This window comes from Nannobrachium achirus (assembly GCF_963921795.1).
Source record: "Nannobrachium achirus genome assembly, chromosome: 13".
NCBI classification, from domain to species: domain Eukaryota; kingdom Metazoa; phylum Chordata; class Actinopteri; order Myctophiformes; family Myctophidae; genus Nannobrachium; species Nannobrachium achirus.
In genome coordinates, this window is record NC_137833.1 from 38,678,840 (window position 1) to 38,694,430 (window position 15,591).

The following is a 15,591-nucleotide window of genomic DNA, read 5'->3' on the forward strand; positions in this document are numbered from 1 at the left end:
AAAATGAAAGAAAAACAAGCGTTTATTTTTTTTTCTTTGTTTTTTTTCCCCCTCTCCCTTTTTGGTTCTATTTCGAAATCAACTCGGAAAAAGAAAAAAGACTAAATATTTTTGTACAACCAACTAACTGTCTATAGCGTGAAAAGTGAAAAGAGAGGGGAAAAAAAGACAGTCTACCTGGAATTATTTTTGGCATATTGTGTCATTTTCCAATATGGGTGCAGTTTACATTTGATCTGACAATTCAATTTTCATATTATTATCATTATTAATATTATTGTTGTTGTTATTATATTATTATTATTATTATGACCAAAATATATAGCCCACGCTGCCTGATCAGTGTATTTTTCCAATTTGACAATTATTAGGCTATTCATTTTATTGTTTTATTTTGATTTTTTTACGCAAAAGACAACCTTTCAACTTGTTTACAAAACCTATAGCAGCCCAAGGGGGGTGGCCATGGTTGAAACAATGGTAATAGGCTATTTTGTTTTATTTTACATTTCCCAAATTGAAACTATAGAGGACAATGTGCAATACACGGATAGTTTCTGCAAACGAAGAGCCAGAGATGAACTGGCTCCTCATCCACTGAGGTGAAACTATTGTTCTCGTTCATTTTGTTGTTGGAATATCCGTGGGGCTTCGTTGTAACTTTGCCCACATCATTTGAAAGCGCTTGACAGGGGACAATCAAGTCTATCTTTATGTACAATATTCATTTATGTTTAGGTTAGCGATTCACACTTTCGCTCCTCCGACAATTGGACACGCCCTCAAAGCACAATATGATCTCAAATGTCACTTAGCCTATACTTTGTGTTTTCGAGAAGAAGAAAAAAAAACTACTGGTGTATAAATGTAAATGTATATTTAATGAGGAGCTATGACTTGCTTCTTCTCCTTTGTACAGTAAAAAGAACGTTTTGATATTGTATTGCTGAATATGTTGTGAAATAAATGGAGACTATTCCAGACACTCTAGGCTTACAGTGTTTACTAGCCAATGCCTGCCCTTAACATTTTTTATATAATCGAATGATGTCAATTTATAGGACGGTGTAATTAAAATGTAAGCTGAATTTGTTAAAAATATTACCTTAATCTATACATTTGCAGTATTAATTAGACTGGCAGGATTTCACAATGCCATATAGGCCCATATTAAATCATTTGTGATTTATAAAATGTATCAACACAATGTAATGTTGTCTGAAAAGATTTAATCCGTGTTTGGTGGCTGCGAATCATGAGCGTGGACATCCACTCTACCCCCCCCCCCCTCCCCCCAACACACACGCACACATGCACAAGCGCGCCATCATGCATGTGAACTTGAGCAGGTGGTCTTCCGTAATCAACCTACTGTTATGCACTTTTGAAAAACGTTGTTTTACATAAAAAATGGCTCGGTCAATTAGATGCGTAATTGCCACCACCTTGCCAAAATTATGGGTAATGTATTCGGAGGAGGAAATTGCCGTTGAGTATACGAGCTGCATGTCTTTTAACATTTTTATCCTCCACGCCTTGCGTGTACATGCGTGTGTCTGTCGCCACCCCGTGCGCGTGCATGTCTGCACCCGAACTTATGTCTATAGCCTATCTGACATGTAAGCATGAATTTCAACAAGTGTTTTTATATTTAGCGACATATTGAACCTTTTTTTAACTTTATATCAGTGTTGCATATATATATGTTAAGCCTCAGCTATAAACCCATAGCCTACTTGATATTTATTATAGCCTAAATTAAGTTCTGTTAATTGTGCATGTTAAACAATATAACTAGTCCAGAGCTACTCTTAAACATTTACCTATAACTAACTAACTAAATACATAAATATATAAATAAATACATGTTATTAATTATTAATAATTATTGAATAATTATAAAGACCTGTTTTATTTAATGCTGAAAGCAATTTATTGGGCTGATGCACCTTGACACCAAACTCCGATTGAGTGAGGCTATTGTTTCAAAGCTGCTGTTTCTTACATATAGTCTACACACGTCCTTTCTCAAACCTGCAGAGTAATATGACTATTTATGACATAAATAGTTTCCTCACTTTGTGCTTAGTTGGGATGATGATGAGACACATTTAATCTTATATAGCCTAATAGCCTAGGCTATACACGAAAATATTACGCCTAACAAGATGTTACATGTGAAAACGTAAACGCCAAAGTAAGCAAATTAAAATATGTAGCCTATAGGCCTATATTAGTGTTGCTAAGTTATGAATGTATTATTTGTTTTTTTGTCAAGAGAGAAATGAACAAACTTGGTTCGTTGGTTGTTTGATTCAATCAAGTTGTGTCTGTGGTTTATACCGACGACATGGCCGCATGCACATTATTTGTCGTTGAAAGTTATTTTAGGACATCAACTGGTCAACTTTGTCATAACATCTGAACAAGACATCAAATAATGTCTATCATGGCAGTGCATGTGAGAAACCAAAATCATGGTCAAATTCTAAGGCTATAATAGGCTATAGTTGTATTGTATGAGGTGTAAAGGAAAGTGTTCTCAACTGGAACAACTTGGCTTAAAAAGTAATTTTCCGTGTTTTGCCAGTAATGCAGTTATTGGAAACGAATCAGTTGGCTATGATGACCTCATCATCAGACAAAGGGTGCATTCAGATATTGCCAGATCACCATCATTGACGTACCAACCATGCAAACTCAACACGGACCCATTACAGAAAATTAATAGATTGGTATGGCATTATTCCCCTGGCACATATCGATCCGTAAACGTCTGTATAGCATATTGCTTGAAGTAAGGCTAACGCTCACGGGCCCGTTTTGTCTCGGCTTATATGACCTTGATTTGCGCGCATAAATTGAAAAAATTACCACTCAATAATTTCCATTTGTCCGACATCTTTATGTAAAAGAGAAGGGCCGGGGAGAGAGAGAGAGAGAGAGAGGGCAAAAATCAGATAAAGTACATTTGCAGCATGTGCGGGACAAACGGACGTGACCGCGGGGCCGTGCTCATGTGTATTACATTAAAATGGAAAGTTGAGTGGCTGATGTTTGAGCGTGGGGCCCATAATGCCAGTTTGGAACCACACGCGTATCAAGTGGCGCAAAGCAGCTTTTGCGTAATGTTAGAACCTTCTTTACAGCACTGGCATTTGTTGACGTGCGTCATTGACAGGCTACTTATTTTAGGCCTATATCCTGTTTTTTTCTTTCTTTCTTTCAAGCATGATATATAGCATACTGTATATGCCAATACACAATATATAGGCCTACTCCTCGGTGTCAATTTAATTTCGCCACAAATGTAAAATTTGTGTAACATTCAGACTTAAAACTGGGCAAATTAACACTGAGGAATTCACTGTGCTATAGGCAACTTTTTCTTCATGTGTGATAGAAGACGAATCAGCTATAGGTCTTCTTTACATGATATTGTTCAAGATGGGGGTTTAATGAATAACACGACGTGTCCTGTCGACCTGTCTGATGTGTCACCGGCATGATTACAACACTCGCCGACAACTCTTTCGACACTTCTCGAAAAGCAAAAATCTTCTTGACTTTATATCCTTATCCCATGCATGCATTTGCTTTCCTGATTGAATGCGAGCATCAGATTTTCATCAAAGTTCTATTAAGTGAAACATAGGTTGCGGGGCACCGTCTGATTGGAACAGTTTAAATTTTAATTGTGTTTTTAATTTGACATATAGTTGCTGTGAAGAATGACACTGAAGCGCCGAGGGGCGGTCGATTTTCTTAATTTCTCCCCGAGGAATTGATGAGTCTATCAGGGCAGTAGATTGGAAAGCCATTAAAACTCAATGGTTAGGTTGTTAATTGGAACTTGATGGATAGGAGCCCTTGGATAGGCTATACTGATCCAATCTTCTTGACTTTCTGTTTTCCAATAAATTACCCAGTTCATTTCCACACTCAGATTACATAAATTGTACACCTCCAGGGCTATAGTGCTCAGTGCTTGCGCTTACAACTCTGCCCCTCTCTCTCTCTCTCCCCTCATATACTCTCTCCCTCGTACTCTCTCTCCCCTCTCTTTCGCTCTCTCTCTCTCTCTCTCCCTCTAACTCTCTCTCTCACTCACTCTCACACACGCACGCGCACTACACGCACGCCAGCGCCTTCTGAAAAAAGACCAGGTCCCGCTTCCTTGAATGAAAATCGAAACATAATCAACGTTTATACTTAGAAAATTTATTGATATCATTTTCTCTGGTAATTTCCTTATTCTAGAGTTGGACACGCCATATATCATAATACACACGTGTAAAGGGTCTTTGTTTAATATTTATCGAAGCTTGATTCCCAGATCAAAGCGCCTCATAACTTCATCTGTCTTTCTGGGCCTTTAAAGATCTTGTTCTCTTATTGCGGTAGGGCTGCCACCTATCACCAATGATAGGCTGTTTTCTTCCGCAAGCCTCAGTAAAATGTAGGAACATTGTCAGAGGTTTAACGCTTGTAGGAAACTATACATTTTGGATGAAGTTAAGAGCAACATGTGATTAGGCCTACACCAAACCACCAGTTCTTCATCGGGATATAGGCCTATAGGACTAATAACTGCAAAATCGGTTACGGATCCCTTTGAATTTATATCCGTCGTGTAAAGGTGTCCATGGCATGCAGCGACGAAAATATAAGATCTACAAGCCCTCAACATGTTGCAGATGTGAGCTTATAGAAACGGAACGCTGTCATTCGACTAAATATAAATCAGGTTTATGTTACAGTGTTTAATCCAATATATAGCCAGGCCTGTATCGATACTTTCCCCAGCATCATTCCAGAAGTGTGCGCCTGCCTAGTAATATTGAACTGGGCCCTAATATCACTTTGGAAAAGTTGCCTAAACGAGATAGAAGCTATATTGACAAAGATCTTTGTTTGAAAGGAGAGCGACATAAAATGAGCCCATTTAACTGTCGCTGCAGATTTCACGCCTTATGTATAGGCTCCGTAAATCCCGCACCGCGCACTGACTGCCCCTCATATATTTCCCCACTTTAGTCAAGGCTCGTCTCAGTGGGCATATGCGTTTTGTAGAGATCGTTTAACAGCTGCTCGCCTCCTCCCCCCCCCTCCCCAATTCCACTCCACGATATTTACACGTGCAGATGCTCCTATTTGGCTGTTGTTAGTTACTACAGGCCAATAACACCACACCACTGTCGTCCACTATACCACCACAACCACGATCACCACAAGTTCAAAACCAACACCATCACCAATCATCATCAGTTCATCACAAATCATCATCATCATCATCATCGTTATTGTCATAAACAACATCATCATCATCATCATCACTATTTGGCCTATATTATTATTATCATTGTTGTTCTTAAAGTATATAAATAATATTTTTTTGTATTTGTTGCATTCCTAAGGCAATAATTAGATTACAATAAATGTACCCCCATTGATTCCGGATGGGGACCCGAAGGCATTTGGGTCCCCATCCGGAATCAATGGGGGAAAATTTACTATAGTCAATATTTTGTCTTAGGATGTATATAATAATAATAATTGTATTGAACTCAAGTCTCCATGGCATGAGTAATCAATAGAAAAAAGGGGTGAATACTTCTTTAAGCAAACAGTGTCCTCCTGTTAATAGAAATTAAAATAAGAAATCACAGTGGTGTTGTCCACACAGACTATAAGGTAGCCCAGCTATACCGACCTGGACGCTGACATGATGATTAAAGCTGACCATTTGTAATGTGTCTGGGGGTCCCTCGGAAAGCAGTAAAGAGGGATAATGTGCCCGAACCGCCAACTAGAGCCCCGCAGCTGTCCCGCCAGACATGCAGAGAGAGGGGGGGAAAGGGGGGTGGGGGGCAGTAGGGGTTACGGTGGGACGCCCCACCCTCCAATCAATTAGTCAATCAATTAGCATGCCCCTCCACTCCGTGGGCAGCACGAGCAGATTAGTTCAGTAATGATCAAATTAATTCTTAATCGCAGATAATGGACGCGGAATGAGTTTATTATTTTCAGGAAAAATGAGTTGGGCACCTATATTATTAGTTCCACGACTGTATGCTGGATCATCCCCGGCCAATTTACCATGTAAAGGAGTAATAGAATAAGCCGACATGACAGTTCTAGCATGAGGTCATTCTCCAGTTATCTGTAAGCAGCTCAACATGTTGCCTTCGTGGATGTTGATGCATTATCATATATGGTACAGGATACATATTTTTGAAAACTATACATTTCTGATTATGTTCCATATCATGAGAGGTTTTATTTGAAAATGTGGATTTTTAATGCATATAGTCTTTGGACAAAAATAAAATAATGTTATGTTGTTAAAAGTATTAATATAGAAAATGATTACAACATAAAATTAGGTAAATACACACACACACACACACACACACACACACACACACACACACACACACACACACACACACACACACACACACACACACACACACACACACACACACAGTTTTGCAAATTATTATATTTGTTCAATACTGAATCTGACAAAGACGCAAAAGTCCAATAATGTGCTATGTGAATATATAGTCTCTTGCTGTCAAAGTCAGACATGACAGTCTGCATTTATTCAAAATGTGGCAATAAGTGCACAAAGTAGCTTACTGTTCTTACTGGTAGTGTCTCTCTCGCGCTTCTCGTCTCGTCTCCAGACACTGACAGGAGTTTGAAATTTCCGGGCTCAGTTTGAGCGTGTGATTGGCTCACGGGGGAGCTTACCTACATGCAAATGAAGCAACGCCACAACACTGCCTATGATCCAGAGAGCGTGGAGGTAGACCAAGGAATACACTCATGTTCCCCGAGCCGCTAGAAAAACAACTCCTACCCCTTCACCTTAAAATACGCGTTTTAAAAAAACAACAACAAACGACGACATTAGAAGCTTTCTGAACAGTTTTTACACACCAGGTGTTAACAGTGCGGGAATCGATAACAACGGAATACAAGGACAATATTTAGTCGATGATCCTACTGTTATGAAGCGAGAATGAGCAGCAAGGAAGACAGCGGAAGCAAGTGCTCGGCGGGCCCGATTTCCAGCTTCACTATCCAGTCTATTTTGGGCACCGCGCCGCGCACCGAGTCGCCGCGCTCCGGCCAGAAGGAGCTCTCCAAGGGGCTGCAGCCGCCGCGGAGGCGCTCTCTGTCCGTGTCTTCTGAGGACGAGTGCAGCGGCGGGGAGGACTCCGCGGACTGCTTCTGCTCGGACACCGGCCACAGCGAACCATGCACACAGCACCCGCCACGCGCTTTCTCATGTTTAGGTAAGAGTTTTTATATGCCATATACCGTTTGATCGTTGCGAGATAAAAAAAAAAAAAAAGAAGATATGGCTTAGTTATCAGGTCTATGTTCTTTTTCAAATTGTGCATGACATTCCTGTTAATGAAATTGTCAACGTTTGATTTTTTATCATTTTTAACTGAAAACTATTAGTATAATTAAGCAGTTATGAATGTATTACAATTATTTAGCAGAACATTATTATCATAGATAGGCCTACAATAGGTCTAAATAAACAGCACACAATAAGCATAATTAAGTTCTTCGATTAGAGAATGACCCAAAGTGAAAGGTAAGTTTGGCACTATATGCATCAAGTCAATATTGATGCGTTTGATTGTGATTATTGTTTTGTTTTTATTTAGCTTTTTCGTGTCATTGCTGCAGCAGTGAAGAGTGGGAAGGTCAAATAATTAGCCCTCTGTGTTTCCACTCATTTCAAATTTAATCGAGTCTGCTAATTGGTTAAACATGTTTCCACAATGACTGCACTACATCTCGTCAATTGAGCGTTAAATATAGTCTGACTTAATTAATAGCCTGCTGTAGACCAAGCATACTCATATTGAATTGTTTATTCAAAAAGTCAAAGGCTTCCAGCAGTCGATTTAGAAAGTCAAAGTTCACACTTGATGAACTCTCATACAGAGTGAGTGAACAAGTCTGTAATTGGATTTTTGTGTGTGTGTGTGTGTGTGTAGCCTATTTATAATTATGCAAATATTTAAGCCTACGCAAACACAAAAGATTATAATATACTGCAAGTAGCCTATTTTACTGAAAATTAAAATGTATTTATTCATCTGAACGCTCTTATTGTTCCCTAATTGATCTTCTTTTCCCCGTACCCCCCCCCCCCCCCCTCTCAAATCACCACACATAGGTACATCAAAAGGACTTCTGTCTAGAAATGACGCGATCGCGCGGCGAGGAGCGCACCTGACACAGCCTTCCCTGCTGCAGGATTACAAAGAGGAACAGGAGAGACACCGAGAGGCGTGCCATCAAATGTCCCCGTTGTCGGAGGAGAGACAGACGGACGCTGCGTCGGACAAGCAGGGGGGCTGCAGCAACTCGGCCAACAGCAAGAAGAAGACGCGCACGGTGTTCTCACGCAGCCAGGTGTACCAGCTGGAGTCCACCTTCGACATGAAGCGCTACCTTAGCAGCTCTGAACGGGCGTGCCTGGCAACCAGCCTCCAGCTGACTGAGACCCAGGTGAAGACGTGGTTCCAGAACCGCAGGAATAAGTGGAAACGACAGCTCTCGGCCGAGCTGGAGGCGGCCAACATGGCCCACGCCTCCGCGCAGACACTGGTGGGGATGCCGCTCGTTTTCAGGGATAGCTCCTTGCTCCGCGTGCCGGTTCCCAGGTCTATCGCCTTTCCAACGCCCCTGTACTACCCGGGGAGCAGCCTGTCAGCTTTACCGTTGTACAACCTGTATAACAAGATCGAATATTGACTCTGATGTGCTCGTGATGCGCCGGTATAGTCCACCAAAAAAAATGAATAACACATTACAAAACAATACAACATTCTTATACATACATGTCTCTTGGCATAATCCATGTATATTATATCACTTTATTTGTTGAGGGTATTCTTATTATGCAGCAACGGTATGTCTCACACACGAAAGCAATCAAGCTTCCTATAAAATACACAATGTGTATTAATGGTATTAATGATTTTGGACTTTTATTTCATTATTTTCCCCTTTGACAAAGGGCGTTATTGTGGAAATTTAGCCTTCATATCATCAGTCAAAAAATGTATATGGTTGGGAGAGTGTCTTAAAAACACTTGATGCATTTAATCTGTTTTATTATTATGATTGGTCATCAGATATTGAGGACACATGCCAGTCATATTATTTTAATGAGCTGAGCCCACCATGCATCTGACATTAAAAAAAAGCAATTCTTCCATTTGAGGGGGAAAAAAATCATTGTTTCTATTGTAATTTAGACATTCAAAAATATTCTACTCATTCAATAAATTTTCTATATCAGTCAAAATGCGGTTTTGCTTGGTTTTGTTGCACATGTTTCAAGTTTCTTAAAAGAAAAATCCCTGTCAACCTTTGTATCAACCAATGTATGTTATAAATTTGGCTATTGCAGCTATTGCATGTCCTTGCTCCACAGTTAATATTTGGTTTTCTTGGCATTTTGTGAAACCATGCACTCAAACACTAATGCAATATCATCATAGAACCAAGGCGTATTTCTTTTATATATATATATATATATATATATGTATATATACACACACACACACACACACACACACACACACACACACACACACACACACAGTCACGCACACACACACACACACACACACACACACACACACACACACACACACACACACACGCACACACACCTGTAGTTGTTCTTAAAGTGAAGCTTAACAGGAGTAAATAAACAATCATTAACACAGCAACATATTTTCTTTATACATTTATATACTCTGTGTGTGTGTGTGTGTGTGTGTATATATATATATGATGTACACATTATCTGTCAAATAGCCTAAGTAAGTATAGTACTGTATACGTAAAAACATGCAGTTGTATTCAGTTGTATTCCCTCAACAAACGTGTATTTATTTTATCCTTCAAATCTGTACAGGTCTGTATCATAATATACATAATATACATGGCTCAGTGTTCCAATCAAACAACGGTGTACCATGCATGCATGCAGTACCTCAGGTAGCAGCACCTTGTAATAGCACAGTGAGCTAACTAAGTGGCAGACAAAACTGTGTGTGTGTGTGTGTGTGTGTGTGTGTGTGTGTGTGTGTGTGTGTGTGTGTGTGTGTGTGTGTGTGTGTGTGTGTGTGTGTGTGTGTGTGTGTGTGTGTGTGTGTGTGTGTGTGTGTGTCAGAGGGAGGGAGGGGGTGCAAAGAGATGCACACCATCGCTAGCCAATCATGCCCCTGAGCGGGATCTTCTGTCATTTGAAGTCTGCATTATAGGGTTCTCAAGCATCAGGCCTTGTAAGAGGAAACCTAATAATGGGGTGTATTGTCAAAGTTCAAGACTCTCGTCGTCACTCAGTGACGCCATTCCATTTCACCTGTCCAAGTAATAAACTGCTGTATCATTTACGCTTAACATTCTGGGTAACGGATATGTTTTTTTATTAGTTTAGAAATGGTTTGGATTTTGTGGGGGCCGCACCGAAGCGGCTCAAGCAGCTCTTGCATTGTCAAATTAAAATTTGCTCTTTCACAAGGCAATTTGGCGCACACTATATGCACAATACACATATGATACACATCTATAGGACATCAATGGAAAAAAGTCCACAGGACTTGTTTCTTGTTATCTTTTTAGCTTTAATGTCTTATACTGTACCTCGTGCTGTTTACATTTCTGACGAATAAAGTATTCAATCAGTCGATCACAACACACTCTCACACACACACACACACACACACACACACACACACACACACACACACACACACACACACACACACACACACACACACACACACACTCACAATTATGGGTGATGTGGAACGATAAACCTCACTGTGTCATTCAGCAGCTTTTCTTGGGTGTCACATAATGTACAAGGAATCCCACTCCACCCCTAATCTCTCTCCCCTCTGTCTCTCTCTTTCTCTGTATTTTTCTCTTTCTCCCCCCTCTCTCTGTCTCTCTCTCTCTCTCTCTCTCTGTGTGTGCTAATGGCTACATTACCTAGCAGAATCATGACTGGTGAGGCTCTGTTGCCCTGCAGATTATGCCTGACCCAATTTCTGCAACAGCCGCCCCGTGTTTCTGGGAAAATGGATGGCGTTGGACAACAGCAGAGATTTATGGGTAACTCCAGCACCAGCGGAGAGGTGAGGCGCAGGAGGATGAATTCGTGACAGATAGGGGTAGAGGGAGGGGAGAAATAGAGAGAGCGAGAGACACAGTGGGAGGGTTGGGGGGGGGAGGCTGCTCATGGAAAGGAGCAATAGCTTTGGGTGAATGAAGCTGTTTATTAGTTTCTCAGTGGTCATTATGTCATCAGGTTTGAAGGTAATACGCCACTCCTTGAGGATGGATGGATGGACGGACGGACGGACGGACTCGTGAGCCCCCACTGTCTTATGGGAAATCTGCATCACCTGCCACCTGAGGTTTTTTGATTTACATGAGAGAGAGAGAGAGAGAGAGAGAGAGAGAGAGAGAGAGAGGAGTGAATGGAAGCAAGAAGGGAAGAGAATGGGGGAGAGAGAGGAACAGAAGGAAGGAGACAGAGGAGGGAAGGAGGGCTAAAGGCAAGGAATGAGAGGTAGATGTGCGGAGATGCAGCGGTGATCGGTTAAAAGAGTGTCAGTGAGGGAGAGATAGAGGATGAGAGAGCCGGGGCGGGGGCGTTGCTATGTAACTATGTATCGCCCCAATGGCAGGTGTGAATTACAAATTTTAATAGCAGGGCAATGAAAATGATTTGAAGTGGTTTAAACGGCACAGTGACGGCGACTGGCGTGGTGATGAAGATTTGTTGAGATGATGTGTTGTGCCTTAGGATTCATCAGACCTGCCTGGTAAGGTGAAAAGCAAGTATAATTTACGATGGCAGTAATGGAAACTGTGGCTTGTACAGCAAAGAGAGAGAGAGGAAGAGAGAGAGAGGCAGAGTAAAGAGCATGCAGGGAAGCAGAAGGATTTTCATGGATGTCTTTTCAAAGAACATTTGAAGGATTTTTATATGGGTATATCACTTTCTGTGCTTACTGAAATAATAAATGCACACACAACATCACACCAGGTTGCCAACCACAACCGACCCAGTGGTGAATCTATTACAGTGGGCCACACTGCAATGACGTTGTCCGTTGTCAGTTTATTTATAACCCGTTCATAATGTCCAACAATGCCATTACAATCCAATATCTATTTAAAGCAAACACAATATTAATATATCGTGCCCCTTAAAATTCTCACACTTACGGGTAGGCCTACATTCATGTAGAGTTACAAATGTATAAATGAACACTGGGAATTTTACAGTGTGTAATTTATTTGGAGGAGGGGGGTGTATTTCTTCAACTATTTGCTAACATGTTTACTGCACTTGAATTCAAGAGGGCCCAACGCGTGTGGCTTCACATTAGGGCGGAAAGGTTATGGAATACAGCCACTGTGAGCAGATGCAGATGCTCCAGTCCGCCTCAAGACAAGAGTTTTATAAAAGCGATCGCCATGCATTAAGCCAGACAACTCTCAAGACCTGTTTTGCTCCCCTAAATGAATTTGAGGGGGAGCATAACAAGGTTTCCGAGGCAAGCCCTGTCATCCGACGGGCCTTTAACTGACTCCTATTCATGGGGCTAATGGTGAAAAAGGAGAGCTCAGACCAGAAGTGTTTTTTTTCCCCTCCTCGCTGCGATTCTGTTTTATATCAACTGGAAATGAAGGAGCTGAAGGGAAATTGTATTTACCCCCACCCTGCCTTCTTTCTGAGGACAGGGATATGTTTCTGTGCCTAAGGAGATAGCAGTGGACAGCTCAAATGTACTATGAGTAAAAGCATTATACGGTTGTTATTTGTGATATGTTGAGGCTCTATCATCTCTTATCATCTTTCCAAAGACTCTTTCTAAGCTATAAGTCAGGCCAATTATTTGAATCAAGATATAATTAGGCCCCTCTCTATACCATATTGGTTGCATGTGATTCCATCTCTGAACATAATAAATAAATATATATATATAGCCTATATATCACACACTGAGTTTGGAAAGTTCAACAGTGGTTTTTCATCTGCAAGTCAAAAGTCCTCAAGAACACACGAATATGCTCGGCCAACAAAAATCTGGGTTATGGCTTTAATGGAAATCGGCATAATGCTCCATTGGTAAATTGCCAACCATTTCTTTAGTTGCCTGTGGTGAAGTGCCATTCGCTGGCCAAAATGTGCTAGACTATAGGCTAGAGTGTGTGCAGGGAAGTCAGCTTTCTCTCTCTCTAGAGATAAGTCCATTAGCATTACCTTTAACACTATAATGGATTTGAGGTACAATTTTCCACTCTCCATTTTGTATTTGTAAGGATAATAGGGGGATTATCTTGGAGGCCTTGCGCTGCACACTCAAGAGTGAGGCCACACCACAGGCACACAGCTCTGCAACAGTTGTTTTCAAGCCACCCCTTCCCCTCCTCCAAGACCCTCTTAGAGAGAGGATAGGGAAGATAAAGCATGTCATTATTCTATTAAAGACCCACAATTTTTGTAATGGGACTTGCAGCGGTCGGCAGAAGTGCAGGCAGCTTCTTCAATATCCTGGACATTATTTGCTCGTTTAGTTAAATGATGTTTCTAATTCCCTCATAATTACTTGTAATGAGGCTGTCTCCCTCGGTTTGATGCGGCTTCATCTTAATACAGCATGGCATCCCTTTTTAGGGATAATTACTTCTCATAAGGCCAGGGAGTGAGGCTGGGGTTTGTTGTGCGCTGCACATGAGGCAAATTGGCTTGTTTCCTGCCATCTTGTCTTCCCGCAAATTGGTAAATTAAGTTTCTCGGCTAGGGCATTAGAACTGTTAAGTTTGCTTTCCCGGCTGCCTCAAATGATTGGCCTCACAGACAGAGATATCGGCTCTGTTTGTTTATTTATTTATTTTGTCTCATTATCATTGGAGAGTGTGTTTGCTGTGGCAAGCTCTGTATAGTAAGTCGTAGTGAATGATTGAATACTGAAACGTAACAGGAAAAAGCGATAAAGAAATAAAATGATGAAGAAAATTAGTCAGATTTCAGAATCATAACATCTGACCTGAAATGTCCTACACTCTACATCTCAGAATGTACTGTATACATACATACATACATACATACATACATACATACATACATATACCTTATGTGCATTGTACATACATTTATGCACGTTCCCCATGGTTAAATTATGAAAATACGCTCTTTTGCAAACAAAAGCTTAACATTTCTTACAACAAGATTATTTCCACATATCAATTTCTAAACCACACAGGCTATTAATACACAGCACACTTATAAAACCTTACAGCGGCTTAAAAATTCACGAATTAGATATTAAGGAGTGCATTTTGTCGCAGAACAAAACGTGAAACTCTCTTAGGCTTATGGTTATCACAGACCTTACTTTCTGCATAAATCGTAAACCCATATGGTAAATTAGAAATCTTTTTAAGATAAATTCATTAGCATTGTCTGTGTTTTTCCCCTCAGCAGCACCTGTGTCTTGGGGGGGCGGGGGAGGGGGGGCTTATTCACGTTCAAAACCGAACATCCCAGTCATGACAATAACACACGCATGAATTGTGTGGATCCTTCCTTTTCCCCATCCAGTTCCCTGTTCATCCTACTGTGCTTGTCCCCTGTATGGCCTGGCTGCTATACTCGCAACCGCAGCTCTTGCAGGGTTGGCTGAGGGTTTTTTATTTCTAAGTGCTGATGTGTCGCAGACAGTTTGGCTCTACAAGGGCTTGTTACACACCGATTAAAGAGGGGGAAAGAGTGCTCCCGCAGGGCGGCCATGTACATTTACGCCGACCACAAAAGGGTCTAACGTTTACGCCCCGGTGCAGATATGACCTTCAAGTGAGGTCCCTCTGCTGCCTGCATGGATACTGGAACTGTCTGGAGGAGACCTGTGCAAGAAAAAATAAAAACGATCAGACAGACAGGAAGAAATCATATCTTTTGTGTCGGGAATGACCTGTCTGCCATGTCCTGTTAGGTCAGTAGATATGGCTTTGACTGGGAAACGCAGAAAAGGATATTTCTTTTCACACATACATGTGGATTTTCTACAGAGCCCCTTTCTACCGTTTCTTGTCAGACCCATTGAATGTTGGTGCAACATGATATGAAATGTGTCCTTTCTCCTTTAAAATCATCTACATGGAACAAACTGCCAACAACAAAAGACCCGCTAAATTATTCACATCCAAATCCAGCGAGTCATTTGTCCGCACAGAGGAGAAAGATTATCACCAGCCAGTGTTTTTGTTTGCGAGAGCAGGGACGGATCGTCAAGTGGGCCTCTTGTTTTAGCCGTGGCTGCAATCTGTTTGTTATGAGATTTGATAGTGGCTTCTTTTTGATACTGAGAGTCAGGCTCTCTTTGTCAGGACCAAGTGGTGTCTTTCAGCTGCAGGGAGGCTGGTGTATAGAGAGATGATCTGTCACTTCAGCCTGTGACTGACTGCTGACCACATAGCCTGCAGCGCGGCAATGGGGGAGCTCAATGGGCGCAGCACGCT

At 41.2% G+C, this 15,591-nt stretch overlaps 1 protein-coding gene across 1 annotated transcript; it reads left to right on the forward strand.

The window, feature by feature from the left end:
* Positions 1-7,030: 7,030 nt before the first annotated feature.
* hmx2 (H6 family homeobox 2) lies at positions 7,031-8,790 on the forward strand (the record flags this gene model as incomplete). Its single annotated transcript, XM_080739783.1, has 2 exons — positions 7,031-7,307; positions 8,210-8,790. The coding sequence occupies 2 exons, from the start codon at positions 7,031-7,033 to the stop codon at positions 8,788-8,790; spliced, it is 858 nt and encodes a 285-aa protein (XP_080595909.1).
* Between the last annotated feature and the right edge of the window lie 6,801 nt (positions 8,791-15,591).